The sequence below is a fragment of the Grampus griseus genome (genome assembly GCF_964374135.1).
Source record: "Grampus griseus genome assembly, chromosome: 2".
Lineage (NCBI taxonomy): Eukaryota > Metazoa > Chordata > Mammalia > Artiodactyla > Delphinidae > Grampus > Grampus griseus.
Window position 1 is genome coordinate 143804407 of NC_139018.1, and position 15662 is coordinate 143820068.

General features: G+C 52.3%; 1 protein-coding gene across 3 annotated transcripts in view; it reads right to left on the minus strand.

Annotated features, from left to right (window-relative positions):
- Positions 1 to 15662, minus strand: part of ARNT2 (aryl hydrocarbon receptor nuclear translocator 2) — a gene marked incomplete at its 5' end in the record, with an annotated part of 194123 nt that overhangs the window by 126380 nt on the left and 52081 nt on the right. For all 3 annotated transcript variants that reach the window (XM_082648668.1, XM_082648667.1, XM_082648666.1), the window contains one exon: positions 12676 to 12723. In XM_082648668.1, the coding sequence (XP_082504794.1) occupies positions 12676 to 12723 (48 nt within the window). The remainder of the gene's footprint in view (positions 1 to 12675; positions 12724 to 15662) is intronic.

Below are 15662 nucleotides of genomic sequence, written 5' to 3' on the forward strand. Positions count from 1 at the left end.
GATCAGACTGGGGGTTACTGTCTGACGGTGTAAAACGGCACGTATATCGTTAATGCCAAGTCATCAAAAGACTAGCTCGTAATGGCTAATTCAGTGGCTTTGAACACATCTTGGGCAGAGCAGCTCCCCGACACATTAGCAAGTTTCTTTCTCGGGGGGTGGGGTGGGGACAGGTTTCTACAGATGCCTCAGACTCACCTCTAAATATGTACTCAAAGCTTTCCACTGCTCCCATGTACCTAAGTACTTTTTAATAAGCATAAAGAATGAAGACATTATCCTTCAGGCATCAAAGTGAACTCAACATGCTTTCCAGGTGCACCCACGGATCTGTACATGCTACGTGTGCGCGCACACACACACGTGCACGCGCACACACACACGTGCACACACACCGAATGTAGTTACCATCTGCTCAAATACGTGGTTTACTTTGACGCGCAGTGAGAAACATGTCTAGCCTTGCCATTCTTGGTGTCACTGAACAGCCACGCCACAGACCTACGTCACATCGAGTTGTGAACAAGCCTTCGCACTATGTGCTGCACATCTTCTGCAGCTTAGTAACAGAACAGGTGCATCCCGCTCCCTAAACAACGGAGAGCCAATTAAAAAGCCCAGCACTGCCAGGAATTCTGAGAGCAACCCTCGCTGACGTGTTAAGATGCTAAACTAGCAAAAGGGATGATAGCATGTTTCTGTCTCGAGATTATCACCTCTAGGCTTGAAAGGGAGTGACAGCCAACCCAGTTCAACGACACTGAGACAAAGCTGTCACCTTGGATAAAAGAACTGTCTAAAAGTACATCACACGTCCGTTGTAGGATTTAGGGTTTCACAGGTGCTCAGAGTATGAGGGTGACACTAAGCAAGAAAGGAAGCACCCCAGGCAAGGCTGCCTCACACGCTGCATGTATCCATGGGGCTTCGCACCCCACCCTCCCAGGCTGGGAGCAGACGCCAGGCAGGCCTGATCACAGGCAGGGGTCACGTGAACACGACAAACCAAGGGGGAGGAGCTAAGCCGGGCAGCCTGGTGAGCACCTTCTATACAAAAAGCACTGAGCCTGCGCACAAGGGGGAGGGGACGAAGGAACCAGGGAATGCCCCGCTCCTATCCTAAAGCAGCTAAGTACCAGTTAGGATGGTAAAACATCACCTTGCATAGTAGAAATGAAGGCAGGATGGGATTAAATGCTCCCAGAGGCACATGCAAAGTAAAGACCCCAGGAGAGAATAAGAGAGGAGACGGGGAGGTGCTCCTGGAAGGGCTGGGGGAGGAGCTGGGAGGGAGCAGGTAAAGGGGGCATATTCTGGGGGGAGAATCAGCAGGATCAAAGAAAGGGCTGGAATTGGGATGCAGCCTCTGTGGGCAGGAGCAGACAGGTCTGGGTGCAGGGGCGGTCCTGGGGCTTGGAGGAGAGGGCCGTGCAACCAGGAGCGTGAGAAGCTGGGCTGGTAACAGGGCCTGGGTCTCCCACGCCCCTCAGCGGGCTGCTGGGGAGAGGTTCGGAGGTGGGTGAGTCCTGCGGGGAGGCAGAAGGAGAGGGCAGCTGAGGCCAGCAAGGGGACTCCTGGGGCAAGGTCTCCCCTCCTGCCCATAGTGAGGGCCCTTGGCAGCAGACTAGGGAGCACAGGAAACAGCCGGAGGCAGCCCAAGCACCCCTGCTGCATGGGGCAAGGGAGGATGCCCGCTGTTCAGGAGAAACGGCTCTCAGCTCTCAGGTTCCTGGGCAGGGGCTCGTATACTGTGGAGAGAGTAAAGACAACCAAGCAGAGGGGGTCCATCACAGAGACGGGGCAGTGGGGAGAAGGGGGCAATTGGTCAGGGGACTCCTGTGTGCCCCAGTCTTCATCACCATCACCCACTTGCGCCCTCCACACACACCTGTCACAGGTGGCCTGGAGCCGCTGGCCCACTGTGCACTGTGCATCGGGAGGGCCTGGGTGAGCTCGCTCGGGGGCGTGCTCTCCACCCTGCCAGCCTGCACCTCATCGAGGCAGACAGGAGCGGAGACGGTGTGCAGAGAACGCTGCCTGGGACTGCTGAAGGGTGTCTCGGGCAGAAACTCTGGCCACACAGGAACAGTACATTACGATGAGGGATGCACATCCCTGCCGGGGGGCCCTGGACTTGCTTCCCCGTATCTCCTGCTCAGAGACACTCCCGAACCCTAACTTGCTCCTACGGCTTGCCATCTAAGTTCCACCTCCTCAGCTTGATTTTTAGGACCCCCCCTGCACCCCAAGTCGGGGCCCACCCACTTTTCCGCCCTGTGTTCCAGCAGGCGCTCAGCTCCTTCACTCGCCTCACGGCACAGGAATGCGCTGTCCCCTCTTCCTCACCTTCAGGGCAGCCCACGGTGAAGTGCTTCTTCCCCTCACGCTCAGTCTGCGTCAGATCTTTTCCAAATACCTGCCGGTTCTCTTCTACCTTCTCCCGGCCCACGCCCACCGGCTGGTACCACTTCTCACCCCCTCACCTCGGTGCCCCCAGCCTCCGCAGTCTGGTCACCTCTTTCATCTCATCGCCCTCAGTTCAGTCTGCGTGCTGTGACTGGGCGGATATTTCTAAAGACGCAAACCCAGCTCTTCCCTTTCCAGCCCTTCAGTGATGCCCCAGACCCACAGGGCCAAGTCCAAGCCCCTGGCTAGTTACCACAGCGACCGCGCCAAGACTGGACCAGGGCACGCCTGCTTCTGATCCTATTTCCAAAAGAGCCACAGACCATCTCGCCTTGTAAACATCTGGGGGGAAGAGTCTTTGTGAAGTTCTTAAACATGGATCTAAAGCAATTTCATCCCTGCACTGGATAAACCCAACTCATGACATCAGGTCCTTGACGGAGATGCGAGGGCAACTGTTTAAAACCGACTGTATTGACTGACCAGTGCAGAAAATGCTCCAATCGTTTCACGAAATAAGACTGAGTTATCAACAGAAGGTCAAAATGACGAAGAGCTGCCAGTTACCTAGCAACAAGATAAATGAGTGTAGCTACGGAATCTATTAAAATACGTATACGTCTATTCATATACATGTATGTATACATAGGTCCGTTTTGAAAGATCACGGAGGCAAGAAACAGGAAAAACACCCTCTTGGGAAAACAGAAGGAAGTGTCCCCAGGACCCAGGCCACCTCCTTCACAGGGTGTGGGCCGATGCGGGGTCTGCTTGGAGGAGCTGCAGGGGCAGCCTGTGCCCTTGGCATCTGAGTTTCGTGTGCCCCACGTGCAGCATCAATAAAGCAATGAGCCCCTCTGTACGTGGGCACGGGGCAAGGGCTCTGCAGCAGTGACAGCAGAGGATGCAGGCACAGCCGTCGGCTATAACACCTCTGCTGGGACAAGAGGGCCCCCAGCCTGGCCCAGGAACACGGTTGCAGAAACTAAGGGCAAGAAAGAGGAAGTGCAGCTGCACACTGCCTTGGGTTTCTCTTCCAACTCGGCTCCCAAGGCTGACCTCCTAAGGGTAATCGGAGCAGTGAGATACACGTCCATCCTGATTAAATACAAAATAGGGGTGCTTTGGAAATCTCAGTAAAGATCTTCCTTCAACTCCGTGGATGGCAGCTGAGTCTCCCATCTCTGGTGGGAAGGGAACGACAGGCCTGCACAGGCAGATGGACAGGACAGCTCCACGCCGGGGCCAGGTCTCCCGGTCACCACAGACCCGAGACACCTGGGGCACCTCAGGGTCTGAGCGCTGGGGCGGGCAGGCAGGACAGACGCTGACAGACCAGCAGAGGCAACAGAGAGTGGGCAGGCAAAGACACAGCCCCTGTGCACAGCGAGTCCCCCACATACAAACCTTCAAGTTTCGAACTTTCAAAGACGCGAACGTGCATCTGATTCCAGCGAGGAACCAGAGCCTGCGCCACCCACGTCAGGCGTGAGTGACGTTGCACCTCGCCCTCCGTCTCCTGTTGCTGACGATCCTTCAGCTCTACCATCTCCCACCTCCTCTCCCTCCTCCAGTCAGTAACTCTTCTTGCCTGTTCACTCGATGCCAGCCCCTGGACGCCAGCTCTTGTACTGTGCTACTGTACTTTTCAAGGTACTGTATTGTAAGAGTCAAAATGTTTTCTTTATTTTTTGTGTTTGTCTTTTATGTATTATTTGTGTGATAAGTATTATAAACCTATTCCAGTACAGTACTAGAGAGCCGACTGTGTTAGCTGGGGACCTAGGCTAACTCTGCTGGACTTACGAACAAACAGGACTTACAACAAAAGTCCCGAGAAATCTCCAGGAACCCGAGGGCCCCAAGACCCTGCGTGCCCCTTAGGCAGGCCTGGCTGAGAGGAGCGTGTGGTAAACCTAAGTCCTCCAGCTGCCTCTCTTTGCTCTTGTCACCAGCTGTGAGCCCTGGGGGTGGCAGACAGCCTGACACCATCAGGGACACGACCAGCTCCCTCTCGGCCTGGTCACCCACACGGCCAGGTCCCAAACCTGAGAAGTCAGTGCTGACACCCACCCCCCGCCATTGCCAGCTTAGTAGCTCCACAGGTGACAGGACTGTTGGTAGAGCAGCCCTGCTCCAGGTGGGACCAGGGCCATGTTCCTCTATGACACCTCAGCTTCCACCGCCACCTCCTGACACACGCACTGCTCTCCAGGCCACCATGGTCTCAACAACAGACCAGCAGGAAACAAGCAAAACGCCTCTTCTGTCCACTTGGATACACACGGCCAAGCAGCAGGAAAGGTCTGATTCGGTAAAGGTCTTCAGCACTTCTCATGCGAAAGAAGCATCTGTCCCCTCCAGCCAGGGGGCAGTCAGACTGTGGGAGGAGACCCTTTGCAGAGGTGCAGACCATCTGTCCCTCAGGACTGGGATGGGGAACCATCCTGACCAAGGGGGGAGGATTTGGGGGGGCGTTCCAGATTTTGGGGGGTTTCCACACGAGTCCTTGCCGGCTGACAGCAGCCTCAGGCTCAGACTGGCCCTGGCTCCTCCTCCCTGACACCAGGAGGGAGACTGTATCTTGCAAGCTTTCAGGGAACACCCTTCCTGTCCTGGCCAGCCCTTCCTGGGTGGCAGGGCAGGGCACCGTGAGAGCCATGAAGGCCCGAGGAGGGCATTTTGGGCAGCCCCACAGTGACGCTGGTCACAGGCCCTGCGGAGGGGACCCACGGAGGCATATCCAGCGAGGCAGTTTCCCTGGGCTCCAAGGCTTCTGCAGAAGGAGCAAAAGATGTTTCCTCCTTGGGAAGGAGGCAGGAACCCCGCCCCCAGGAGCCATCCACGGCATGGTTTTCTGCAAAGCAGCCGCGAGATACCCCGGTGTTTAGGCCGAAGATAAGGCTCACCCAAGACACAGGGAGATGGAGTCTGAGAAAGCCCAGGTCCTGCAAAGAGGAGGCCCAGGCCCAGTCTCTGATCACCCCCATTCCGGTGGGATCACTTCCCCCACAGCCTCCCAAGGCCTCTCCCACTGGTCACTGCTCTGGTCCTCAGGACCGCCCTTTGTGGAAGACGACCCTGAGCTCAGAGAGGTACTGACGCCCCAGGATTTGAACTAGGCTCCTCAGGAGAGCGCTGACTGGTCCCAGCCTCAGAGCTGGAACAGCCGGGGAGACTGACAGGCAAAGATACCTAAGGCTCTATGGGGAAGAAAAGGCCTGGCGGCTTCTAGAGAGACACAGCTCAGGACTACCTACGACTCCAGAAACGATTTCCTCCCCTTCTCTACAAAGTCTGGGGTTATCCAGGTACTGTCATTGCAAATCTAGGTTAGTCTCTGCAGGAGAAAAGCAGGAGGAGCTGGGGTTGCTGAGCAAGGAAAGAAGGGCATCAAAACTGAAGTCAGTGGCATGAGAGCCCAACATCTACGAAGGGGTGACTGGTCCAGATGGGCCTGAGGGCAGAGGGTTGGGTCCACCTGAAAGGAGTTCATTCCAAAGCGTTCTAACTCCAATCCTAACCCCAACCCACTGAAATGACGAGAAGGTCTCAAGCTAAACCCCCTAGTAATTTGGTTGCTCATGGGCTACACCATGCCAGGTTCTACCCAACTTCTCTGGCAGACTTTACTGGTTCATAAGAGCTAAGGCTGTCGAAGCCACTATGGAGAACAATATGGAGGTCCCTTAAAAAACTAAAAGTAGAGCTATCACATAACCCAGCCATCCCACACCTGGACATATACCCAGAGAAAACCATAATTCGAAAGGATGCATGCACCCCAGTGTTTACTGTGGTGCTATTAGGACATGGAAACAACCTAAATGTCCATCGACAGAGGAATGGATAAAGAAGATGTGCTACCTATATACAATGGAATATTACTCAGCCATAAAAAAGAACGACATGATGCCATGTGCAGCAACATGGATGGACTACAGATTGTCATACTGAGTGAAATAAGTCAGAAAGAGAAAAACAAATATCGTATAATATTGCTTATAAGTGGAATCTAGAAAAAAGGTACAGATGAACTTATTTGCAAAGCAGAAATAGAGACACAGAAGTAGAGAACAAACTATGGATACCAAGGGGGAAAGCGGGGGTGGGACAAATTGGGAGATTGGGATTGACATATACACACTACTATGTATAAAATAGATAGCTAATGAGAACCTGCTGTGTAGCACAGGGAACTCTACTCAATGCTCTGTGGTGACCTAAATGGGAAGGCAATCCAAAAAGGAGTGGATATATGTATACATGTGACTGATTCACTTTGCTGTACAGCAGAAACTAATACAACATTGTAAAGCAACTACACTCCAACTAAAAAAAAAAAAGAAAGAAAGAAAAGAAAATCACAGTCCAGAAAAAAAAGAACGAAGCCTGTTGAGGCAAGGAGAATGTTTGGGAAGGTTGGCAGTGCTCACCTTGGGTGTGTACTCGGCAGTGTCAGAAGGCTCAGCTGAATCTCTCCCTGCTCTAAACGGAGTCCACATGGCCAATCCAGGGTGTCCCCCACAAGGTTACTGATAAGATGAAGTCCAACAAAAAAGGGCAATCCAGGCTTCCCTGGTGGCGCAGTGGCTAAGAATCCGCCTGCCAATGTGGGGGACACGGGTTCGAGCCCTGGTCCGGGAAGATCCCACATGCCGCGGAGAAACTAAGACCCTAAGCCACAACTACTGAGCCTGTGCTCTAAAGCCCATGTGCCGCATCTACTGAAGCCCCCGCGCTCTAGTGGCCGTGCCCCGCAACAAGAGAAGCCACCGCAATCAGGGGCCTGTGCACTGCAACGAAGAGCAGGCTCGCTGCAACCAGAGGAAGCCCGTGCGCAGCAACGAAGACCCAATACAGCCCCAAATAATAAATAAATAAAGTAGAAAAAAAAAAAAAAAGGCAATCCTTGCTCCTTCCCAGCTGCCCTCTCTGCATCAGAAGTACTTTGAGCATCTTCCCACCTCGAAACAAAATGCTCAGCTCTCTCAGCGAAGATGGACAGACTGAGAATTCTGGGACATGACAATCTTTTTCTTTTTCTGCCAGGAAAGATCTCTGCAGGACAAGCCCACATTGCATAGTTTTCCCTTATCAATGGGGTTTTGATATCAGAGCTCTAAATAAAACAGGGTGGTAGATTCCCAGGGAAAGATTAAACTAAAACATCATCACAACCCACAGAGCCAGGAAACAAAATGCCCACAAGCGTAAATACTGCACGAAACCAAGAGGAAAATATCAAAATGGGTGTGATGAAAAAGGAAAAGTCAGTTCTGTGGAAACTTTCCTAGCGTGGGCAGCTTTACTTTTAGATAATGTCAGAGGTTCACTGGCAAAACCCTACAAAAAAATATAAGGACTCCTTCTGGACTGCTGCAATTGGGTGACACTGTGTCCCCAGGGAACAGCTGAGAGTCACACAGATGATGGATGGAACCTCGGGAAGGTCAATTGGAGCCGGTCCTCGAAGGGTGAAGGGTGAAGGGTGGAAGAGAGACTAAGAAAACTCATCAACGAGGTCTTTTAGTTCCAGGTTTGTAGATGGTCCCATGCACTATAGTAGAATTCACAGTAACAGATGTGAGAACTCCCTGCGAGATCTCCTGGGTCTTCTGAGAAAGGGTGCAGAATGAGTGTGAACATGGTTGACAGCACGTAGCGACAAAAATTAAGGGTTTGGGAGTGAACACTTGGTTGTTCCTAAGATATAAACCCAACATTTAAAAAGATCTCTATTTTTCATGTTTCCACTCTTCTGTTTTAATGAACATTACACACATACACGTACACGTGTATGCACATATATGTAAGTCACACGGAGAGCATGGTGTGTAAAGTTGACTCTCTTGATGACAGCTCTGGGATGCCAACTGTCCTGTGTATGAAACAGTCTTCAAGACGCCACCGAGGGACTTCCCTGGCGATCCAGTGGTTAAGACTCCGCACTACTAATGTAGGGGGCGCGGGTTCGATCCCTGGTCAGGGAACTAAGATCTCGCATGCCGCTCAGCGCAGCCAAAATGAAAAAAACAAAGAAACAACAACAAAAAAGAATTAAAAGAAAAAAGGACGCCACTGAGCCCAGCTGCAGGCACAAAAGGGGATTTTGGGACTCACTAGATTATCCACCAAGGGGGCATTAAAGTAGGAAGAACCCTGAGCCGCTCAGCATGATGGAAGAGCTCTGGCCTCTCCTCGAGTGTAGGGATGCTGGATCTGCTGGGCAGGATTTGCGAGCGCCTCCCAGGGAGACCAGGGCTGTCCGCGAGGGGACGGGGTCAGGGAGGGGCTCACGCTGGCCTCCCCGAAGGCGGGTCCAGCCCCACTCACCCCCGCCCGGGAGATTCATCTTCGGAGAAACACTTCCTGGTGTGTACTCAGTTTTCCCGGAGATGGAGAGCTCAACCGCGACCGATGACAGGAGGATGACTTGGCAACTGGAATTCCCAGAGGCGTGAGGTGGAGCCCAGCCTGGGAAGGAAGGCCGGCTCCGAACGCCCACTCCCCTGACGCTCCCACATACCTGTCTCGACCACCCTCCAGGCTCCTTGTCACCGTCCCCACCAGCCACCCAGGCGACAGCGGGGACCTGCACCAGCCCGCCCGGCTGTACCACCTTCCGCGTCCCCCTTCTTCTCCAGCAGCCATCCCCCCACCCCTGAGCCTCGGCCAACCTCTCCCAGAGCTGCGACTCCCCACTTCGTGAACACACCCGCTGCTTCTCCAGCTCCCTCAGATTCCCACAAAAGCAGAAGGTTCTTCGTTCATCTGCAGTGGGCAGAGGCTTACAGGTGTGCCTGAGAGGGAAGTCTGGGATGCCCCAGGTTGAATTCCAACGAGGCTAATGGACGAAACGGAGGTAAAAACGTTAGACCCCGACTGAAACTGCAGACCACGAACGTGGGGTGGCACGAGCTGTATTCCAGTCTACTCCCCTCCATGTTCTCCCAGGTCAGCAACTCTCACTTCTCTCTGCTCCTGGCCTTTCTTCCTTCTGCAGCTGGACCTGTAGCTTGACCTCTTCAACGGCCCTCTCATCAACATCAACCACCTTGCTGACCCCGCCCCCCTGCTGGACCCCCCGGGCCTGAGTGCACAGGCCGTCTGCATCCCCCGGCATCCAACCAGCTGGGCGCTGCTGGGGGAAAACCGCACGCTAACACAGTGTGCTAGGGTGTGGGGTCTACAGTACAGTTCGTACACCTCTTCCACCCAGGCATCCCAAACTTCTCTCTCAGGCGCACCATTAAGCCTCTGCCCCTGACAGCACACGGCCTCTGCTTAACCAGAGAGGAGGAACCATCAGAATGAACCCCTCAACTCTCCGGACACCCAGCAGCATCACACTCAGCTACACTTGCAGCTCCTCCTCTCTGCGGCCAAGGACGGGTGGTCCCCCTGCTGGGCTTGGATCTATCCCTCCCCTTCCCCACTCCCTTCACCCATCTCTCCCCAACCCCACTCCAGAACCTTCCAAATCCCCGGTTATACTCACTCTTCCCCCTCCCCGTGGACATGTGCTCCTGGTCTCTTCCCATCCTTAAGAGTGGTCTCCCTCCCCAAGCCCCAAATGCCCTCTTCCTTTTTTATCCACATCCAAGCTGCTCAACGAGCTGTCTCCCCCAGGCTTCAATTCTGCATTCCCCAGTATGATCCTCAGCCCCTGCAGACTGGCTTCTGCCCACCAGGTTGCCCGTGACTTTGTGTGGGAGGTGGGAAGCATCCGGGGTCAGCAGAGCCCTGTCCTGCTGCGTCCCACAGCCCCCAGAGTGGCATGAACCGGTGTGGGAAGGAGGGCTGAGGCCTGGGGATGGTGCAGCGGGCCTCAGGGCATTTCTGGCCCTGGAACACGTGTGTGCGCATGTGCGCGTGCATATGTGTGTACCTGTGTGCAGCGGCTGGGTACACACACGCACATGTGCACGCGTGTGCATGTGTGTGGTTAGGTAGCTGTGGGCAGCTTCATGGCTACTACCTTGTTCTTCCTGAGACCTGCTGTGATCAGGCAGGAACCAAACCCAATTGATTTACCTCCTATGTGGCTGTGACCGCATTTCCCATATCCGAAATTGAGACACGACGTCTGACGAGAGGTCGGACGTTTGAGTTGGGACCACCCTCGAGAAGCCCTGGGAAAGCTGGCTGCACACACAGCAGGGGGACAGAAATCACAGCCTAGCACCCTGGCCCGATTCTGAGACAGCAAATTCTGCTGGTGAGATGCCCGCATCTCAGCCACCCTCTCTGGCAGGGCCTCGCCCAAGGGCTCCCTAGGCTGATTGTAAGCACAGGAGCAGGAAACAGAAGTGGCCCCGAGGCAGGCCATGCCCGCCACCGGGCAGGAGACGGCCTGCAGCAGTCTCTCCAACCCTCTCCTGGACGGCTGCCAGAACAGCTCGCAAAGCGGAGGGCGGGTAGCCTCAGTCGCCTCCCCAGCTGGGAGCAGCTCAGATGCCCCCTCCGGCTGACAGGTCCATCAACTCTCCGACGGTCACACACTGAAGTGGGCCCAGGCTTCCGCGGGTACCAGTGTATGTTGGAAGCATGTCCCATCTTTCCCTCTTATTTTCCATGTGCAGGGGAAAGGATACGGTTCCCAGAAGCCTAGGTTTGAACCCTGACTATGTACAACCTGACTCACTGGCGGGCTTACAAGACAGTTTCACAGAGTCTAGGGTTTCTGTTTCTTCCTGATGGGACCTCAAACAATGAGCTCTCTGTGTCCCTGCACTGTTATTTCATCAGTGACACTGATCTTCCATGTCAAACAAACGTCACTCCTCGTCTCTCTTCCTCCCTCTGTTCTGAGACCCAGGAACCATCATTTCCTGAGGTCAACAAGCGATGGAATGTTATCTCAAGGGGAATTCTGATCCAAGAAACCACAGGTCATTGTTTCCTTGTAAAGGGAGGCTGTGTAAGGCGAGCGCAAACTAGGCTGGGGAGATGTGGGCCCTTATTTCCGAGGCTAGCTCTCTTTTCGGGAACAAAGCACTCCCTGCTATTAAAATGTATCCTAAGAAATGGGTGGACATCTAAGCTGGGGTTCTGTCTGCACCAAGGGCAAACTAATACACGCTTTTGTTGTTGAAACTCGTGTCTTGACTTGATTAGAAACTCTGGGGTCACTCGAGGTCAAAGCGTGCTCCACCTTCCCTGTCCTTCTCACCCAAGCGGAGCGGGGAGGATGGAAGGCAAAGTTCTCGGGGAGGAAAGCGTCTCAAGTGACAAGACTTTCTATGGACTTGGAGACGCCAGGAAGCCCAGGAATAGGGACGAGACGCATGTTCCTCTTGGATTTGGGGAAGGGGTGCTCAATCCACACCCACAACACGGGTAAAAGGTAGCCAACCAAACGTAACTGCCATGGGGATGAGCAAACTGGCGGAGGCCATGGGTCCGGGGCTCAATACGGACATCATTCTGCTAAAAACACTTATAAAATAACCGAGGTTGTCAATCCAAACCGTGGACTGTGCGTACCGGAGAAAGGTACCCGTAACCTGGGGTACGTTTTCAACTGCATCAACCACCAGGAATTAGGAGTGCTTTGATGGGGCAGCGGGGGAGGAATGTCAAGGCAGGCCCTTCCATAAGTAAACTGGGTACAGATGGGCATTTTGCTAAGACTGATCTTTGCCCTTTCCTCCATGTTGCCAAACTTCCTCCCGTAACTTGAACAAAATAATAAAGAAAAAAAAAGCCATGGGGCTGGGCCGGCCTTGTCCTTCATGTATGCGGTACATCTACCACCACCGGCTCCCACAGGCCAGTATCCTTCTGTGAGGCGGTCTGTTCTCAGGACAGCCCCACAGAGCCTAGTTAGAGATGCTGTCACGTGGCCAGTGAGTGATACAGCTCTTAGGAACTTAAGGTCCAGTTTTATATCCTACATCCAGAACAGGGCCACCCAGGTTTCTTATATTTCTCCTTATTTTCCACGGTAGAAAAAGAGGCTTTATCTTGACTGTTTTTCTAAACTTGAACTCTAGGTCTGTCTTTTAAAAAAGAATCCATTGAAACGGGCAGTCAGTATTTAATTCAAAAAGCCAAAAGAGCTAATAATTCGTTACTTAACTTTTGATCATCCAGGCTGGGGTTGGCAGGTTTGCTAATAGTTACCTGTCCCCAGGCCAAATACTAGCACAGAACGAGGCAATGGCTTTCTTTCAATGATGAAAGACATTTAAACCCCTGTTGGTCCCAATGAGGTGATAAATGGTCTTGGCTTCTTTAAATCTAGGGAACATAAAGTAAACTCACCTTGAAAATTTGCTGGGACCTTCTCCATCTTCATCATCAAAGTCCATTCTGAAAAGTCAAGATCACGAGTGAGCATTCATTATACGTAGGACATTTAACTGGACACATGAGCTGGTGTCACACACAGGGGGTTTTATTTGGTCAGATTGCTCTCCAACAATCCCAGCCCTTGGCAGTGCAAAAAACAGTATCTCTACACGGTCATTGTACAGGTTTGAGACAAGAAAGGGCAGAATGAAAGGTCTACAGCACCAGTGCCATTAATTATATGATTGGGGACTTCTGCAAAAGTGCTGGAATATCAACTCGAACCCTTCTAGAACCCTATACAGGCTGCCAGTGGGTTGCTCAGGCTGTGCTGGAAAAGTCAACATCCCTTATCTCCCACCACCTTTGGGGATACCTGCTCCCCTCCATATCATTTATTCCACAGGGAGACTTCCTTCTTTAAATTATTTTGTGGTATATTAACAGACTGAGAAAAGCCCAAGACGGTTTCAAAAACAGGAAGTTTTAAGGGCAATGAAGGGATTATGAGGGAAACATATACTACTGGTTGTGCCATGTGAGGACTTGGCTGGCGTGGATGAGTCAACATGGAAAGGGCATTTAAGGCCATTAGCCTATAAACTCCAGGTCCAAGTAAATGGGTGTGCGGGAGAAACAGTCGTTTGGGGCCCAAGTTACTCAAAGTGCCTGTCTGCTTACTGAAACTCACCCAATAAATACTCAAGATTCCCACTTCATTGGGCCTCTCCAAATACACATAAAACAAAAAGTTTTGATAGATATTTCTTTAAGTGATATCCCAAACTCTCCTTCTCAAAAAACAAACAACAAAAAACAGTCCTCTCTAAGGTCAGTTAATTTTACTCCTGAAGATGTTAGAGCAGAGCAGGTACTTATTTAAGGTGTACCCAGAGTCTTCGGGAACAAAACAGAAATGGTACAGATGTCTTCGCTCTCCTGGACGTTTGAGGGAGGTGGGATTCCTTGGGGGAAGAACGTCTCAGAGCCACTGCATGCCCCATCTTGTTCTCAGTGGAACTGAGGGACTAAGTGGTACACAGTTTCCGTGGACCCCAAGCAGAAGGGAGGCCGGCCTGCCTGGTGGCCAACAGCTTGCCACCAGAGTGGCGGGTGTGCTCTAGGACCACAGCTGCATATGCCAGGGCTGCTGGCCTCACAGGGAACGCGATCTCCCCCTCAGCTCTCAGGGTGGGGGCCCCAGTGGGTAATGGGTGATGGGAGGAAGGCACAGGGCACCCAGGCCACCAGGAAATGGCCAGTTGCATAGGAAGAGCCACCACGGGACAAGCACATGGGAGAGGCCCCTAATGAGATAAATCGTACTCTCTAGGCTTTGGGGTTACTTGGGGGACCTAGAGACTGTGATGACATAGGGCAAACGAACATTGTCTTCTTTAAAATGGTATCACATGTTTATTTTTGGACTGTTTTATGTGCAGTGTGGCCAGAGTTCTAATCTGAGTTGAACTGATGGGATCCCCTGCCAGTTTGGAATCCCTGATTTCCAGGCACCAGGGCTTGCGCTGGCTGCTTGGAATAAAAGAACAAAAGGCATCACATAACCGGGAGAGATGACAGCGATGTTAACAAAAATACTTCTGCACAAAGAGGAGGGAAGACCGGGAAGAAAAGTGATAAGAAAGGGAAAGTAGAGTTAAAACACCACTGGGAGAGACAAACATGCACCCCCCTACAATGCAGACTGGGCAGCCGGGCACCACACAGCAGCTGCAGAGTCGCCTATGTTGTGGGAAAATGGTGGCTGAACGCACGACTTTCTAAATGAAGCAGAGTCATCAATATACTGCTTAGCTACTAAGCCATCACCTCACCTTTCCTGAAAAATCACGTCTGGGAGATAGCACCCAAAATCCTGCTCCCAGAGCCTCTGGGCCTCTGCAGAGCTACAGAACCACACTGCCACCCAGTGTTCATCACGGGTAAGAGCGACTTTGCTGCAGACATGAAGGTTACTTAACGCCCCTGGGCTGGCAAAAACAGACTAGTGTTAAGAAAAAGAAATTCTAATGGATTTATGCAAGCATTCAGCAAAACCTCAAGTGGGTGCGACATGTACAGTTATCTTTAAAATGCCTTTCAGGTCAAGTTGATACGAGCGTGATAATCCGGCTCCTGCAAGATACAATTGATTAAGTCAGCCTTCCCTCCTCAGGCTGCACGATCTTTGCGGTATTTAGGGAGACCAACTGTCCCGGTTTTCCCAGAATGCGGGGATCTGTGGAGGTACTGGGCTTCAGTGCTAAAACTGGGAAGGTCCTGGGCCAACCAGGACAGTTGGTCACCAGAGTTTTCATTAAGGACAGCTTGTCTCTTTACCTGAACCTCATGCAGCAGACGGATGGGGAAGCAAGCCATACGGTAAACGGTCCCAGTCTGGATCAGGTCAGCCCAGTTGAGCAGAGAGTGTTAAGAGAGGGACGGCCAGGCTCTGGAGCCAGAGTTTTCTGAAGTCTACTGAAAACTTAGGAAGCAGGATTTGGCTATGAAAACTCAGGGACCACAAAACTGTGCCTTCCCACCTGTGTAAGCGTGTGATCACACGTGCGCTGCCATCACATCTAGGAATTTTGAAATGCATAATGTGGGCGTGAACTCAGGAGAGAAATCAGGACACAAACGACCGTTCAGATCCTCAGGGTAACTCACTTGACCCCAAAGCGGTCTCACTGCTCATCAGCCACACAGAAAACAATTCAACTTCTGAGGACAGAGGGACCTTTCGGAGGAGTGCTTGCCAAGATGCTGCCTTTGGGTCTTCTGCCACCAATTCAAAGGCTCCACTTTAAATATGACTACAATAGCTGTGCTTTTCTTCTGCTGTAAAATCTCTGAGTAAATCATCCTGTATGTCTTTTATGTGTCTCTATTATACTTAAGCATCTGGATAATAAGGGAGAGAAATCAAAACATGCCTTTTAAGTCCTATTGTATTCACT